The 15,749-nt window shown below is 43.2% G+C and overlaps 1 protein-coding gene across 1 annotated transcript in view; it reads right to left on the reverse strand.

Moving 5' to 3' along the window:
* Positions 1 to 3,931: 3,931 nt before the first annotated feature.
* Positions 3,932 to 15,749, reverse strand: part of LOC122541272 (uncharacterized) — a 57,366-nt gene continuing 45,548 nt past the window's right edge. The window contains 1 exon segment of the mRNA XM_087979704.1: positions 3,932 to 5,305. Coding sequence (XP_087835830.1) covers positions 4,974 to 5,305 — 332 coding nt within the window. The 3' untranslated portion in view covers positions 3,932 to 4,973.

Here is a 15,749-nt window from a genome sequence, read left to right on the forward strand (position 1 = left end):
CAGGTGAAATCCTTAAAAAATATCTTCAAAGACATTTCAATAAGTGCCTCTCCTTCCTATCTTTCTGATAGGAAGGAGACCAGAATTGCCGTGTGTAGAATAAGCTGCCAGAGGAAGTGGTAGAGGCTGGTACAATTACAACATTTAAGAGGCATTTGGATGGGTATATGAATAGGAAGGGTTTGGAGGGATATGGGCCGGGTGCTGGCAGGTGGGACTAGGTTGGGTTGGGACATCTGGTCGTCATGGACAGGTTGGACTGAAGGGTCTGTTTCCTTGTTGTACATCTCTATGACTCTATCTACAACTCTAACTTTAAAATCGCAAATTCTTTATAAATATTCAGTACGGTGGTTGAATTGCTGTGGTGCTGGGTTATCATTCCAGAGATTCGGAATTCAAATCCAACCACGGAAAGTTATATTTATCGAATGACTGAGAAACAGGCCAAGTGGTCTGTGCTGGGATTTATGTTTCACCTCCTATTAGCAGATCCTTCTAATCCTTTTCCCTCATAGGTTCCGCTGAGGCCCATTTAGTGAAGGTCGATCCTCCCCTTTGTCCCGTTCTCCTGATCCCATTGTTTGCATTTACAATGTCCCTACCTGTTCACCGGAACCTCTCGGTTCAAGTCCTGGAATGTTCAGGGATGGAACCCAATAGAAAGTGATCAGAACATTCAGCCCATTTGACTCAAACCTTATCCAACCCCACAGCAACAAGACCCTCCAGCAGCTTGACTCTCCACATTATAGATTTCAGCAACATTTTATCCAGTCACACACTTTGCCCTGAATATACCAACCGCTAGTTTGCTGTATTCTGTTTGTCATATCAATTTCAGAAGCTGGTACATGTCAGAACCATTTGTGAATTTCAGACATAGATAAAGAATACCCCGCCTGTCTCCCTAGTGAGAATCTCGCCTTACTGTTTGACAAACGTGTAAGAGACACAGTGAGATGTTCTGGGTGTGAGGAGATTCATCACTGGACTCCTCATGTGTTTGTGGTACTAAATGCTACAGCTTACACCTGGGATACCCTTAGAATACCTGCTCCTGGTTCTGGTTTATTTAATGTGGCATCAGTCACTGAAGCACAAAAAAACAGGGTTTGCAGATTTGGTTTTTAACAATAAAATCTAAGTTAACTGCGTAGAATGAATTAACAAAAATATCTATCAGGTCAGATATCATTCTGGGGTCTGACTTGTCCAGTACTAACACAAGCTGGGATCATAACAATGGTTTGCCTCAGAGTCATTAGGCCTTTTCAATCATTACTGTCAGGGAGGGTTATAAACCGTGTCCCCGAGGTAGCTCCGAAAGCCAAGGGCCAGATCAGAGGAGTGGGTGGAGTGTGTGTGACTGGTCCCCTCCACACAGGCCTCACCCACAATTTATTTTCTTGTTGGTTCCTTTCATCATAGGAACCATTGTGGAAGTCCCAGCAGGTTTCAGATTTCCTACCCGGGTATGACTTGATAATAATCAAGTCACTATATCCCCAAAAGGCTGAGACCAGGCAAGCACCAGGATTTGTTGGAGGCCAAGATAGAGCCTCCCAAAGTGAATAAGGTCAGGAGAGAGAGCCCAGAGGAAATAACAAGGGCACAAACAGTCTCATCCAGTAAAAAGGAATTTCCACCTGGGTCCCAGGGACTGACAGGGTGTGCTGAGGTTTAATCCACTTCAGAAAGGTTCCACAAAGGTGCAGAAAGCAGCACAAGGTTCAGTGGCCCTGCAGGGGGCAGTATTATCCAAATAGTTTGGAGAAGCAGGTTAAACTCTGAGAAATTATAAAGACTGAAAAATTTAGATTAGATTACTTACAGTGTGGAAACAGGCCCTTTGGCCCAACAAGTCCACACCGACCCGCCGAAGTACAACCCATCCAGACCCATTCCCCTACATCCACCCAACACTACAGGCAATTTAGCATGGCCAATTCACAAAACCTGCACATCTTTCTGACTGTGGGGGGAAACCAGAGCACCTGGAGGGAACCCACACAGACACGGGGAGAACATGCAAACTCCACACAGAGGGTCACCTGAGGCAGGAATTGAACCCAGGTCTCTGACGCTGTGAGGCAGGAGTGCTAACCACGTACCACCATGCCACCCACTTGTTGGAAGGATTGATAGAAATGAAAAACTAAAGGGAATACGTCTGAAATTAAAATGGTAGACATCTTCAGAGGTGACCTACTCGGGAGTCTGAAGGATTTCCACACAGGTAAGCAGATGGAGAGTGGGATGCCCTCACCGAGTTAAACATTCAAAGCCAGTCAGAGCTTAGAATTCCTACAGTGTAGAATGAGGCCATTCAGTACCAACCCTCTGAAGAGCATCCCTCCCAGGACCCACCCCCTTCCTAGACCCTGCATTTCCCATGGCGAACCCACCTAGCCTGCGCATCCCTGTTCACTACAGGATAACATACCTTGGCCAATCTACCTATCCTGCACATTTTGGACTGTGGAAGGCCCACTTCTTATTTTTATGGCTCTTCAGATACCTTCCAGACTTGACAGCAGCATCCTGTTCATGGACAATTCCATTTGTGTGGGAATTCCAAAGTCATGCTGGCTTCATCTGCTCAGAATTTTGTATTGGTTTCTCTTTCCAGGGTAGCCTGAGGTATATAGGACATTTTTCAGGGTCAAAAGGCACAGCCCCTTTGTACAATACAGAGCAAGTGTTGATCTGATCAGTGAATCTATGAGTGTGCAGGATAACTTTGATATGCTCTATCCCAGCATTAAGCCCATACAATGAGCAGATGGCTTGAGCTCAATTCACGAGACTGATTTTGTCGTGTGTGTGTCTGTAGGAATCCCAACATGTGATCAATAGGAACAGAGGATTCATTGGCAAATTTCTCAACAAATACTTTGAACAAAGGGTGGCACAGTGGCACAGTGGTTAGCACTGCTGCCTCACAGCGCCAGAGACCCGGGTTCAATACCCGCCTCAGGTGACTGACTGTGTGGAGTTTGCACGTTCTCCCCGTGTCTGCGTGGGTTTCCTCCGGATGCTCCGGTTTCCTCCCACAGTCCAAAGATGTGCAGGTCAGGTGAATTGGCCATGCTAAATTGCCCATAGTGTTATGTAAAGAGGTAAATGTAGGGGTATGGGTGGGTTGCGCTTCGGCGGGGCGGTGTGGACTTGTTGGGCTGAAGGGCCTGTTTCCACACTATAAGTAATCTAATTTAAAACCCTGTTTAATCAATCAATTTTAATGGTAAATCTGATTGCAGGATGATGTTTGGTACGTTATATCATAATATAGCACCTGTCTATCACTAAATGGTGGTGTCTCACTTTCCTGTACAAACCATATGTTTCCTCTTTCCTCATCAGATACCTTTAACATGTCCAAAAAATGTCATGACAACAACAGTCCTTGTTTTAAAATCTTGGGTAAATATGTGAATTATGTTTACTGAGGGAATATATAAAAAAGTAAATTGTTGCTAATGATGATATTGCTTGATAATGTGAAGGCTGAATTATCATCTGATGAGTTATATATTATAACAAATTTCAAACTACAAATTCCAGAGTTGCTAAACATGCGGATAACCAGAACATCTTTGGACTGTGGGAGGAAACCGGAGCACCCAGAGGAAACCCACGCAGACACGGGGAGAATGTGCAAACTCCACACAGACAGTTGCCCGAGGCAGGAACTGAACCCGTGCCACCTTGCCGCCCACTGTGCCACGGTGTTCTGTCTCGTATCTGTGTCAGGCAACATTACCAGATATTATACATTTCCAGTCACACACTGACGTGTAGGGATTGGGAGGGTCACTATTAGAGTAATGCTTGGTAACGAGTATGGAAAACGTTTCAGAGTAAAAGCATATCAGTCACTTAGTAATAAAATAATAACATATATGATACTGAGTAAGGCAGGGGGATCCATCCTCTTGTAAATTACTCTTAATACAGATTTGTACAGGCATTTAATTGCTGTTAAAGATGACACTAAGGTGGATCAAAAAATATAACTTACTGACAACCATTGATTGCTTTACAGTTAATACAATTTCAAAGTAAGTCACTTGATAAAGTACAAATGAGTAGTGGAATAGAAACCATTTTTGAAAGACTATAAAAAAATTGATTCAATTCAAATAAAGTTGGTGAGCAGAATTCAAAAATATATTAATTGTAGAATTAAACTTCCAAAAGGTTGCAATAAGAATACAGGATACGTTTTAGACAAGTTTGATTCAATAATTTTAAATTTTAGCAACAGAATAACATTGCCAGGAAACACATTTGTCTAATAATTGAACATAAGTAACATTGTTTGTAATTCCCTTTTTAAGTATTTGATGAAAACATCTGAATCCATAAAATTGTAACTGATAAACAAAATAACAATCTTACAATAGTGTTAAGTTGTGCTTTATGATATGAGAAACCTGTTGCAGTTTCTGCTGGTTTCTGCTGGTAGTTGCTGATTTCTTTATGTATTGACATCCAATGAGTGTAAACAGTCAATGTCTCCAACTTTAAAATATCAAAGAGTTAAAAACAGGAAATAATGTAAATACACAACAGGCCAGTCAGCATTTGAAAAGAGAACATGGAAAAGAATCTTTCAAATTCAGATCCACCCCAGGGAAACACAGTCAGTAATACTCATTAAAACTGTCTTTGTCCTTCACACATGTCATTTCCCCAATTTTGATGTAGTATTTGCTCTGCTGCACAATTTTCAGTCTAGATCTTTTTGTGACAATCTTTCCTCTCATTGTTTAAAACCCTAAAACAATATGTTTTCCAATTCATCACTGGTGAATAGCTTCTCTTGAAATGCTATTATTAACGTGATCAGACCTTTCTTTCCCTTGCCATTCACATCAATTTCAATTCCTATTTCTCCTGTAATTATTTTCAGTTCCTCCAAACTCTGGGGTACACAGACTAGTATTGGGTTGTAATGGGGAACTTTCTCAATGTGCATTATGTTGTTCCAATAAACTCTGCATTGCCTCTTGTTCCTCACTGGTGGTTAAGAATTCTGTTACATTGCTACCTGGATGATATTTCACTGTGTTTCCATCAGAAACGTTGCTTGCAGGGTTTAATTTGTCTGTTTCTGAGGGACTCTCTTCTTCATTTGTGGCTTTATTCCCTCCCTCCAGGCCACGTGGATAGTTTGACTCTCTCTGTAAGGGCTGTGTTTTGAGCTGGGGCTCAGATTTGCTCATCAGCTTCAGTTCCACATTCTTATCCATGACTTCCTGCTGACAGGGGGTGGGCCTGGTCTCCAGAAAGGGTTGAGCTGGAATTAATGATAATATTAAACAGATCAATCGCATGAAAACTGAGAGAAATATAAATGTGCCTATTAACAGGTCAGTAACAGTAAATATTGAATCATTACATTTTAATGCCTTTTTCCAGAATTTAAATAGAATAGCTGTTGTAGATTTCCTGTTTAATCTGTTTCTACTGACAAGGATATGGAGCGTTGATTATAAACCCTTCTGCATGACCCCCCCAGAGAGCAGGCACTGGGATAGGATGGAGAGTGGATAAAATGAAATAAAGCAGCAAGAGAGGGAAACTCAGTCTGTGGGTCGAGTGTATTGGAAGAAAACTCAAAAACGAAATCACAGGAAGACAGGATTCTCTAGTGAGGATTTTGCTGATTTGTTTCTCAAACCCATGTCATTTGTTAGTTAGCATAATGTTTTATTAGTATTGGTAACATTTCCTAGTGGTAATGAAGTCACAGGAAGCAGTAGATTTTATTAATCTCAAATAAATGCAGAGAAAATAATAGGTTAATTAATACATAATAAAGATAGCAAGACAGAAGATGTGACTGCAGAATTGCTCCTGAGTTATCAGCATGATTGGCACGAATATATCTCAGTAATTGTCTGTGCCTTGAGGAACTCTATTAACACTGTGATACATCAGGGAGGGAGATGGACACCTCATTTCAGGAGACAAAAGTGGGTACTGCAGATGCTGGATATTAGAGTCAAGATCAGAATGGTGCTGGAAAAGCACAGCAGGTCAGGCAGCATCCGAGGAGCAGGAAAATCAACGTTTTGGGCAAAAGCCCTTCATCAGGAATAAGGCTGGAAGCCTCTGCGGTGTAGAGATAAATGGGAGGGGGTGGGCAATGGGGAAGGTACCTGAGAGTATAGTAGATGGATGGAGGTGGGGGTAAAGGTGATAGGTCAGAGGGGAGGGTGCAGCAGATAGGTGGGAAGGAAGATTGACAGGTGGGACAGGTCATAAGGATGATGCTGAGCTGGAAGGTTGGAACTGGGGTATAGTGGGAGGAGGGGAAATGAGGAAACGGGTGAAGTCTACATTGATGCCCTGGGGTTGAAGTGTTCCGAGGCAGAAGATGAGGCGTGCTTCCTCCAGGCGTCGGGTGGTGAGGGAGCGGCGGTGGAGGAGGCCCAGGACTTGCATATCCTCGACAGAGTGGGAGGGGGAGTCAAAATGTTGGGCCACGGGGTGGTGTGTTTGATTGGTGCGGGTGTTCCGGAGATGTTCCCTAAAGCACCCTGCGAGAAGGCGTCTGGTCTCCCCAATGTAGAGGAGACCGCATTGGGAACAACAGATACAATAAATGACATTGGTGGAAGTGCAGATGAAACTTTGATGGATGTGGAAGGCACCTTTGGGGCCTTGGATGGAGGTGAGGGGGAAGGTGTGGGCGCAGGTTTTGCAATCTCTGCGATGGCAGGGGAAGGTGGGTTGTTGGGGGACATGGACCTGACCAGATAGTCACAGAGGGAACAGTCTTTGCGGAAAGCAGGCAGGGGTGGGGAAGGAAATGTATTTCAGGTGTTGGGGCCTGTTTGTAAGTGGCAGAAATGACAAAGTGGCGGAAGATGATGCAATAAATACGGAGGTAGGTGGGGGTGGAAGGTGAGGACCAGAGGGGTTTTGTCCTTGTTGCGGTTGGAAGGGTGGGGTTTGAGGGTGGAGGTGCGGGATGTGGATGAGATGTGTTGGAGGGCATCTTCAACCACATGAGAGGGGAAATTGCTGTCTTTAAAGAAGGAGGTCATCTGGTGTGTTCTGGGGTGGAACTGGCTCTCTTGGGGTGGAGGCAGAGGAATTGGGAATACGGGATGGCATTATTACAGGAGGTAGTGTGAGGCGGTGTAATCTAAGTAGCTCCTGCAAATGGGGACGTGGGGAGAGGGAATGAGGGGGTGGGGGAGGGGAATGAGGAGGGGAGGGGAATGTGGACGTAGAGGGAGGGGAATAGGGACGGGGGGATAATAGGGATGTGGGGGGGGAAATAGGGATGTGGGGGGGAGGAGAATGAGGAGGTTGGGATTAGGGGAATGACATGGCGGGGAGGGGAATGAGGAGGGGGGAGGGGAATTGGTTTGTGAGGGGAGGGGAATGAGGATGTAGAGGGAGGGGTATAGGGCCATGGGGGTAATAGGAGAGGGGAATAGGGATGGGGGGGAGTGGAATGGGGACATGGGGGAGGGAATGAGGACATTGAGGGAGGAGATTGAAGATGTGGGGGGAGGGTAAATGGGGAAATGAGGGGAAGGGGAATGAGGACATTGGGGGACAGGGAATGAAGTTATAGTGGGGAATAGAATGAAAACATTATGGTGGGGGAATGTGGGCATGGGGCTGGTTTATGAGAAAGTGATTGGGGGTATTTATGTGGAAGTGGTGGGGCAGCTTGGGGGAAGGAATGCAAAGTGTAAGCAGGCCCCAGGAAGCCTCCAGCCCTCCTCCTTCCGTTACTGTTCCTTCTGTCCTTCCCTTCCCCTTTTGCCTCCCTCACTCCTTCCCCTGTCTCCCAGATTACATCCTCATCATTTCCTGGGAATCATGCTGCATTCCACCCTCTACCGAGCATGCTCCCAGCTTCCTGGTCCTGTTCCCATTGTCTCTCAGGTCCCGTTACTATGACCACCAGATTCTGCATCCCACTTCCAGCTTCCCAGGTCCCATTCCCCCTCATGTAGGTCCCATCACCACCACCCCATTGTCCTGGATCCTGGTTCCCCCTCTCCCCTCTCCTGGGCCTTGTAACCCCATCCCCATCCTCCATTCATTTCCAAATGTACTGATAATGAGACATAGTAACGTGATTGATTAGACATTTACGCAAGATAAGATTGAACATAGTAATAGGTTTAACATTGCTCAAATGGTGAGCAGATGGGAAATGTTGAACTTCAAAGGGATTTGTTATCCTTGTTCATGACTAACTGAAAGTTAACATGCAGATACAGCAAGCAATTAAAGCAAATGTCACGTTGTTCCTCAGTACAAGGGGATTTGAGTACAGGAGTAAAGATGCTTTGCTGTAATTCCACTCAGCTTTGATAAGATGTCACCCAGACTATCAAGTGCAGTTTAGTTCTCAGTACCAACGAAAAAAATATACAGTATTTGGTGTAGATGGAATTCAACAAAACATTACAGACCAATTCCTGGGATGGAAGGATTTCTCTCAGAAATAATATTAAATAAACTGGACCTTTATTCTCTTGAGTTTGGAACAATGTGAGATGATCTCATTCTTCCAGGGTTCGACAGGGTCAATGGAGGTTGGCTGGCAGTCAGAGTTAGGGGCCTTGGGACTCGTTCTCAGAATAAGAGGTAACTCACTGAGGTCTGAGGTGGGAAGGAATTCTTTTACTCAGAACCTGGTGATTCCTTGGTATTGACTGTCTCAGGAGGTTGGAGATTCTCAATTGTTCAGTATGTTGAGACTGAGATCAATAATGTTTGGATTATTAAGAAACATCAAGGGATATGTGGAGAGTGCAGGAAAATGGTGTGGACGATCAGCCAATGAATGATGGAGTGGGCCTCCTGTTGGTCCTATTTGGTATGTTCTTATTCATTGTCTACACTCACACTCTAGATGACCAATGCTCACTTCCCTTACTCTTTTCCTTTTTTAAATACACTTACAGGTTCTTTCTTTCTAATTAGCATACTCTACTTTCCTTCCTTATTAATCTGTTAGTTATTCTTTTCAGTACTTTATAACCTATCCAATCTTCTGACCCGCCACTTGTTAAAGTACAGATTTGAATCCCTTATAGACTCTACCTGTAGAGTCTCTCTTTGTTCGTCCTGGAGATTGTTCTCATTGATAGTCTGGAATAAAAACCCCTTGCAGACAGATTGGTTTAATTTTAGTCATCCCCTTTATTCACTAATAGCATCACTGTTACAACATAACACTGATACCTATAAACTAAACTAACTCGGTTCTAATAACTTTGGAGATGAGAGTACCAGCTGTTCAAGTGCCCCAGCAGGCTACTCCGATGTACTGATACAAAGTGGCTTCCTTTATACAAAAGTTTACAAAAACACTGCATGTTCTTAATTAGGCAGATAACAATAATTAATAAGGAAGAAAAGTTAACTGACAGGTCTGTATACGCTTGACTAATCACTCCTGCAGGCCCTAAGCTATTCATCAGGTGGGAAAAACATAGGTTAGGTGCTTGCGAGTGAGATAAACTCCTATCATAAAGAGGTACCAGTCTGAGCTAATTGGAGAGTTCATAAGGTAACCTTGCACAGCTCACATGTCTGATACAATTATTTTAGAAAATGGCTTCTTAGCAACGAGGGCAAACTTTTGACCATAAAATGGCTTCCTGACACATTGTGCCAGAATCCCTTCAATGTTGGACTTAGAATAACTTTTTTTAAAGCTAGGAGCAGACTCCTGCTTTTTAAGCACTGAATCATTCTGTACCTGAGGCTGAGATGTTGCCGTAAGGTTGCATTTAAACTGATTCATTTAAACTTATTTGAATTAAACATGCTTTCTTTCAGGGTTGTGATTCAAATTCAAATAAGACATAAGATCTGATTAATTAGAATTGGTAGTGGGGCAGTTTGTAAGGTCTGTAGAGTGGTCTGCAAGAACAGCAAGTAAGTTAAAGCTTCATCAATATTACCTTTTACAGAGTTTGTATTTAATAACCAGTAATGGCTACTCCATATTATTATAAAGTCTCAAAAATTCAATTAAGTTCAAACCATAGCAGGTAAGCACAAAGAGTTAATTTTCTACGGGCTTTGACAGCCCCAGCACGAAAATGGTCTCAATGTCTCTCTCTCTCTCTCTAGTGTCCTTTTGAACTCTCAAGTCAGGGACTTGTAACAGAAAAATGTTTTTCCCTCTGTGTCTACCCCGCTTGCAAGGGTAAGAAGAATCCATTATAATTGATAGGACCTGACTGTTAATTACAAGGCTTTTGATGGTACTGGGTTTTGTTTCCAGGTCAGAATCAAACACTGTCATTAGTTTCACAAGGGAACAGCCGTGAATGTTACCACTCAGTGTCCTGTTCACACAGATTCACTGATGCTAAGGCAAATGTTCTTAATTGCCTTAGAGCATTCTGTTATCACTTGGTGAGCACAGATGTTTTTATCTTCTGCATAACTTGGGACCCCCACCCCCGACTTTTTTTCTGAGCCTCCCTGCCTGTCTATCTTCTAGTGTACAGCAAATGTGTTCTATAATTCGACATTACATTATAGACTAAATGTTTAAAGACATGTTTTAAGGCTATAGACTTTCTCACACTCACATTTGTGGAATTGTACACGTTTTCTTTCCATTTCAGGCTACACTTAATTTCCTTTCGTTGACCACCTTCCAATGAGAAAGAAGCTTAGCACTCTGAAATATCTCCATAACTGGGTGATTTTGCATCTTCATTGACCTATCCCTGAACCTAATTTCTCTGACATCATGCCCTCATTTAAGTTTAAAACCGTAGCCTTCGATCCTCGCTGCACCTCCTCAAATGGAATGGGATGTTTGATTATATTGGGATAACTGCTCTCTTGAAGCAACTTTATTCTGTAATTATTAATTAACCCTGTCTCATTGCACATTACCAGATGTAACCAACCTGCTCTCTGGTTTTCCTTATAATATGCTGCTCCATGAAATTATGATTCTATGAAACTGTCCCACAAACATTTTATGAACTCATCATTCACAGAATTTACCAATCTTTCTTACTTATATATTTATAGAATAAAATCACCTATGTTCACTGCTGTACCTTTCTCACAAGTCCCCAATATTTCTTCCTGCGTCGCCCATCCTACGATTTGATGGGTCTTGGGGAAAATCACGAACTGCTACGGTCTCCATGGCAACACCTCCATCAGAGTCTAGATCAGAGTGGTGCTGGAAAAGCACAGCAGGTCAGGCAGCATCGGAGGAGCTCAGGAAAATTGACATTTCGGGAAAAAGCCCTTCATCAGCCCTTCCGGATGAAGGGATTTTACCCGAAACATCGATTTTCCTGCTCCTCGGATGCTGCCTGACCTGCTGTGCTTTTCCAGCACCACTCTGATTAGACTCTAATCTCCAGCATCTGCAGTACCAACCTCCGCCTGGTTGATTTTAACACCTCAATCAGAGCCCACTTGCCAACCAATCAGTACTCTTCTCTCATATATGTTGTTTTCCCTTTACATTAATATTCATGTGAATTGGTCTGATGAGTGCAAATGAAAAACTTCTCAAAAATATGTCTTTTTCTTTAGCAACACTGAAGTTTTGGAGCGACTGAATGACTACTTTTAAACCTAAGACAGAGGTTACAACAAAGACCAAACATTAGGATATCAAAAACACAGTGCAACTTCCAGGTAAGTTTTGAACTTTTCTCCATGCTTGTATTAAACTGAAGTAGGTGCCAGTTTTCATTTCCAAATGTATTGATGATGTGAAGGTCAGACCCAGTCCCCCTGGCTGATGGATGTCTATGAGAGATCAGATATAAGAAACACGCTGTATTTTTGATCCCTCACCAATGTGGATAACCTCACATTTCTCCATATTCCATTCCATGTGTGAATGTTCTTGTCCACTCACTTAGCCTTTGCAAGTCATCTTGTACCCTTCTTACAACCTCCTCTAACATCTAATTTAGTGCCATCTGCCAAGTTGGAAACATTAAATTTAATCCCACATCCCAATAATAAATTTAGATTGTGAATAGCCAGATCCCTGGCACAGCTTCCTGTGGTTTCTCACTGATCACAACCTGCTAACCTGAATATGACCCATTTATCCCTACTGTACGGTTTCTGACTGTTAATCCTTCAGTATGTTCACCCAAATCACATCAATAAAGCTAAATACTGAAAAGGTGGATGAATTGAGCAGATACTTTGTTTTTGAGGATAAATAAAACCACCAAAATAATTATGAATCAGATGAGAAAAGGAGACAATGATAATCCCTCAGGAACGGATATTGGAAAAGCTGTCAGAACACACACTGACAAGCTCCCAGATCATAGACTTATACAGATGTACAGCATGAAAAAAGACCCTTCAGTCCAACTCATCCAAGCTGACTAGTTATCCTAAATGTATCTAATCCAATTTTCCAGCATTTGGCCCATTTCCCTGTAAACCCTTCCTATTTGGGTCCCTTTTAAATGTTGTAATTGTACCAGCCTCCACCACTTCCCCTGGCGGCTCATTCCATACACACGCCACCCTCTGTGTGAAACCACTGTGCCTTGTCATCCTTTTAAATCTTTGTCCTCTCACCTTAAACCTTTCCCCTCTAGTTTTGAACTCTCTTACCATCCTCTTCCTAGCGTCTTAAAAAGAGGTGGCACAGCAGTTGGCACTGCAGCCTCACAGCGCCAGGGACCCTGGTTCAATCCCAGCCTCGGGCAACTGCCTGAGTGGAGTTTGCACATAATCCCAGTGTCTGCGTGGGTTTCCTCCGGGTGTTTCGGTTTCCTCCCACAATCACAAAGATGTGCAGATTAGGTGAATTGGCTGTGCTAAATTGCCCCTCGTGTTCAGGGGAGTGTTGGTTAGGTGCATTAGTCAGGGATAAGGGGAATGGTCTGGGTGGGTTACTCTTTGGAGGGTTGGTATGGACTTGTTGGGCTAAAGGGCCTGTTTCCACACTGTAGGGATTCTATGAAGTCATCGCTGAGATAAAGGATGCATTTGTTTTAAATTTCCTAAAGTCCATATAACGGTCTCATCAGGTTGAAAAATAATCAACTTGACTCCTCTCTTCAAGAAGTGAGGGAGAGAGACGGTGGGAAAGTACAGGTCAGTTAGCTCACTACTGTCACAGGGAAAATGCTGGAATGTTTATTAAAGAGGCTGTAGACAGATACCTCAAAAATCTCAGTGCAATCACGGTTGGGTCAATGTGCTTTTGTGAAAATGCAATCATATTTGACTAATTTATTTCTTTGAGAAAGTAGCAAGAAACTGGACAAAGGGAACATTGTGGAAATTGTGACCTCAGGTTGCCAGAAGGCATTTCACAAGAGACCACATCACAGGTTACCATATGCCAATGGTAACATGTGAAGTTGCATAGACAGAGGATTGATGACCTAAAATGAAAGATAGATTATATAAAAATCTGTCATTTTCAGGTTGGCAAGATGTGACGAATGAGGTGTCACAGTGATCAGTGCAGGGGCCTTAGTTATTTACAACGTAGATCAATGATTTGGTTTAAGGAACTAAATATATGGTTACCAAATTTATTGATGATTCAAAGAAAAGCAGGAAAGTTAGTAGTAAACAGACACCGGAGTCTGCAAAGGGATATAAATGGACAAGCATATGACAGCTGGTTTAGAATATGGACAATATGACATTGACCAAAGGGAAAACAAAGAAAACTTACAACCCAGGAACAGGCCCTTCGGCCCTCTAAGCCTGAGCCGATGCAAATTCACTGTCTAAACCTGTCACCCAATTCCTAAGCGTCTGTCTCCCTCTGCTCCCCACCTACTCATGCATCTGTCCAGACACAATGTAAATTAATCTACTGTGCCTGCCTCTGCTACCTCTGCTGGCAACGTGTTCCACACACCTTGTCCACTTTGGCAGCAAGAATAGGGAGCGATATTTCATTTAAACGGAGAGAGACTGTGGAACTCTGAAGGGTTAAGAGTTCTGATACATGATTCACAGAAAGTTAGGATGCAGGTACAGCAAGTGATTCGGAAGGCTAATTAAATGTTGCAGTTTAATGTAAGAGTTGATGCATAAAAGGATGTTGCGTTAAAGGCATTGGTACTACAGCATCTGCAGGACCACCCACAGGTCTGATCCCCTCATGTAAGATAAAGATATAGATGTATCAGAAGCCGTTCTGAGAAGGGGTTGCTAGGTTACCTTCCAAGGAATGTTGGACAGGTTGGGCCTCTATTCATTATAGATTAGAAATAGGAGAGATGTTCTTACTGGAACACACGAGATCCTGAGGAGATTTGATAATGTGGATGCTGAAAAAATGTTTCCTCTTGTGGGAGAGACTAGAATCATTGGATATTTAGTTTAAAAATGAGGGATCTTCCATTCCAATGAACTGGAGAAAATTTCTTTCCTGTCAGAGGATTGTGAGTCTTCAGAACCTGCTTCTCCAGACAGCAGTGAATGCTGGGACATTAACATTTTTTAAAGGTAGTGTTGATCTATTCTTGACCAACCGGGAGTCAAAGGTTATTTGGGGTAGGTTTGGAATTGAGGATTATCCCTGTGGGCCTAGTGACTACTGCTGATCGAGTCTTTTGTTCATTAAATGCAGGTAGGAATAATGCACTATTCGGATTTACTAATGGCTTTCGATAATTTATCACATGGAAGTCTCGAGTAAGGCCAGAACACATAAAATGAAAAGATAAGTTACTGCATATAGTTCTGGCTGCCACACTAACAAAATGACGTGGAGGTTTTGGAGAGGGTACAGAAACGGTTTACCTGGAGATTGCCTGGTTTGGAGGGTATGAGCAATAAGGAGAGATTCGACAAACCTGGTTTGTTTTCACTTGAATGGAGACTGAGGGGTGTCCTGATGCATGTTTACAAAATTATGAGAGGCATGGAGAGAATGAGTTCTCAGAGTCTTTATCCCAGGGTAGAAGTGTCAAACACTAGGGAACATAGGTTTAAAGTAAAGGGGGGAAAGTTCAAAGGAGATGTGAGAAGCAAGTTTTTTTTAAAAACACAGGCTGGTAAATACCTGGAATGTGCTGCCAGAGGCAGTGGTAGAAGCCAGTATAATAGCAATTAAGAGGTATCTTGACAGAAAAATGAATAGGTAAGAAATAGAGGGATGCAGATCATAGAGAGGTAAAAGGATTTTAGTTTAAAAAGGAGACGTGTCAGCACTGGCTTTTCAGGCCAAAGGCTCTAAAGGTAAAGAGACCAGAACTGCACACGATACCCTCGGACTGAGGCTTTCCAAATGTACCAAGATGTCTTCACTCCTATCGCCAAATCCTCTGGGGATAAAGATCATTGTGCTTTGGTTAGATCACACATTCCACATTACCATATTAAACATGGCCGATTCACTCATTATTCTCTCAGTTCTCCATTCCCCTCTCTCTCACTCTCCCCTCTCTCTCACTCAACCCTCTCAGTGCCCTGTATTCCCAGTACAGGAGATTCCCCCACACTCACCCTGTCCCCTCATTCTCCATTCCCCTCTCTCTCACTCTCCCCTCTCAGTGCCCTGTATTCCCAATACAGGAGATTCCCCCACACTCACCCTGTCCCCTCATTCCCCATTCCCCTCTCTCACACTCTCCCCTCTCAGTGCCCTGTATTCCCAGTACAGGAGATTCCCCCACACTCACCCTGTCCCCTCATTCCCCATTCCCCTCTCTCACACTCTCCCCTCTCAGTGCCCTGTACTCCCAGTACAGGAGATTCCCCCACACTGACTCTAT

This window comes from Chiloscyllium plagiosum, unplaced genomic scaffold (assembly GCF_037043375.1).
Source record: "Chiloscyllium plagiosum isolate Xiang-an unplaced genomic scaffold, Cpla_swu_hap1 HiC_scaffold_35, whole genome shotgun sequence".
NCBI lineage: Eukaryota > Metazoa > Chordata > Chondrichthyes > Orectolobiformes > Hemiscylliidae > Chiloscyllium > Chiloscyllium plagiosum.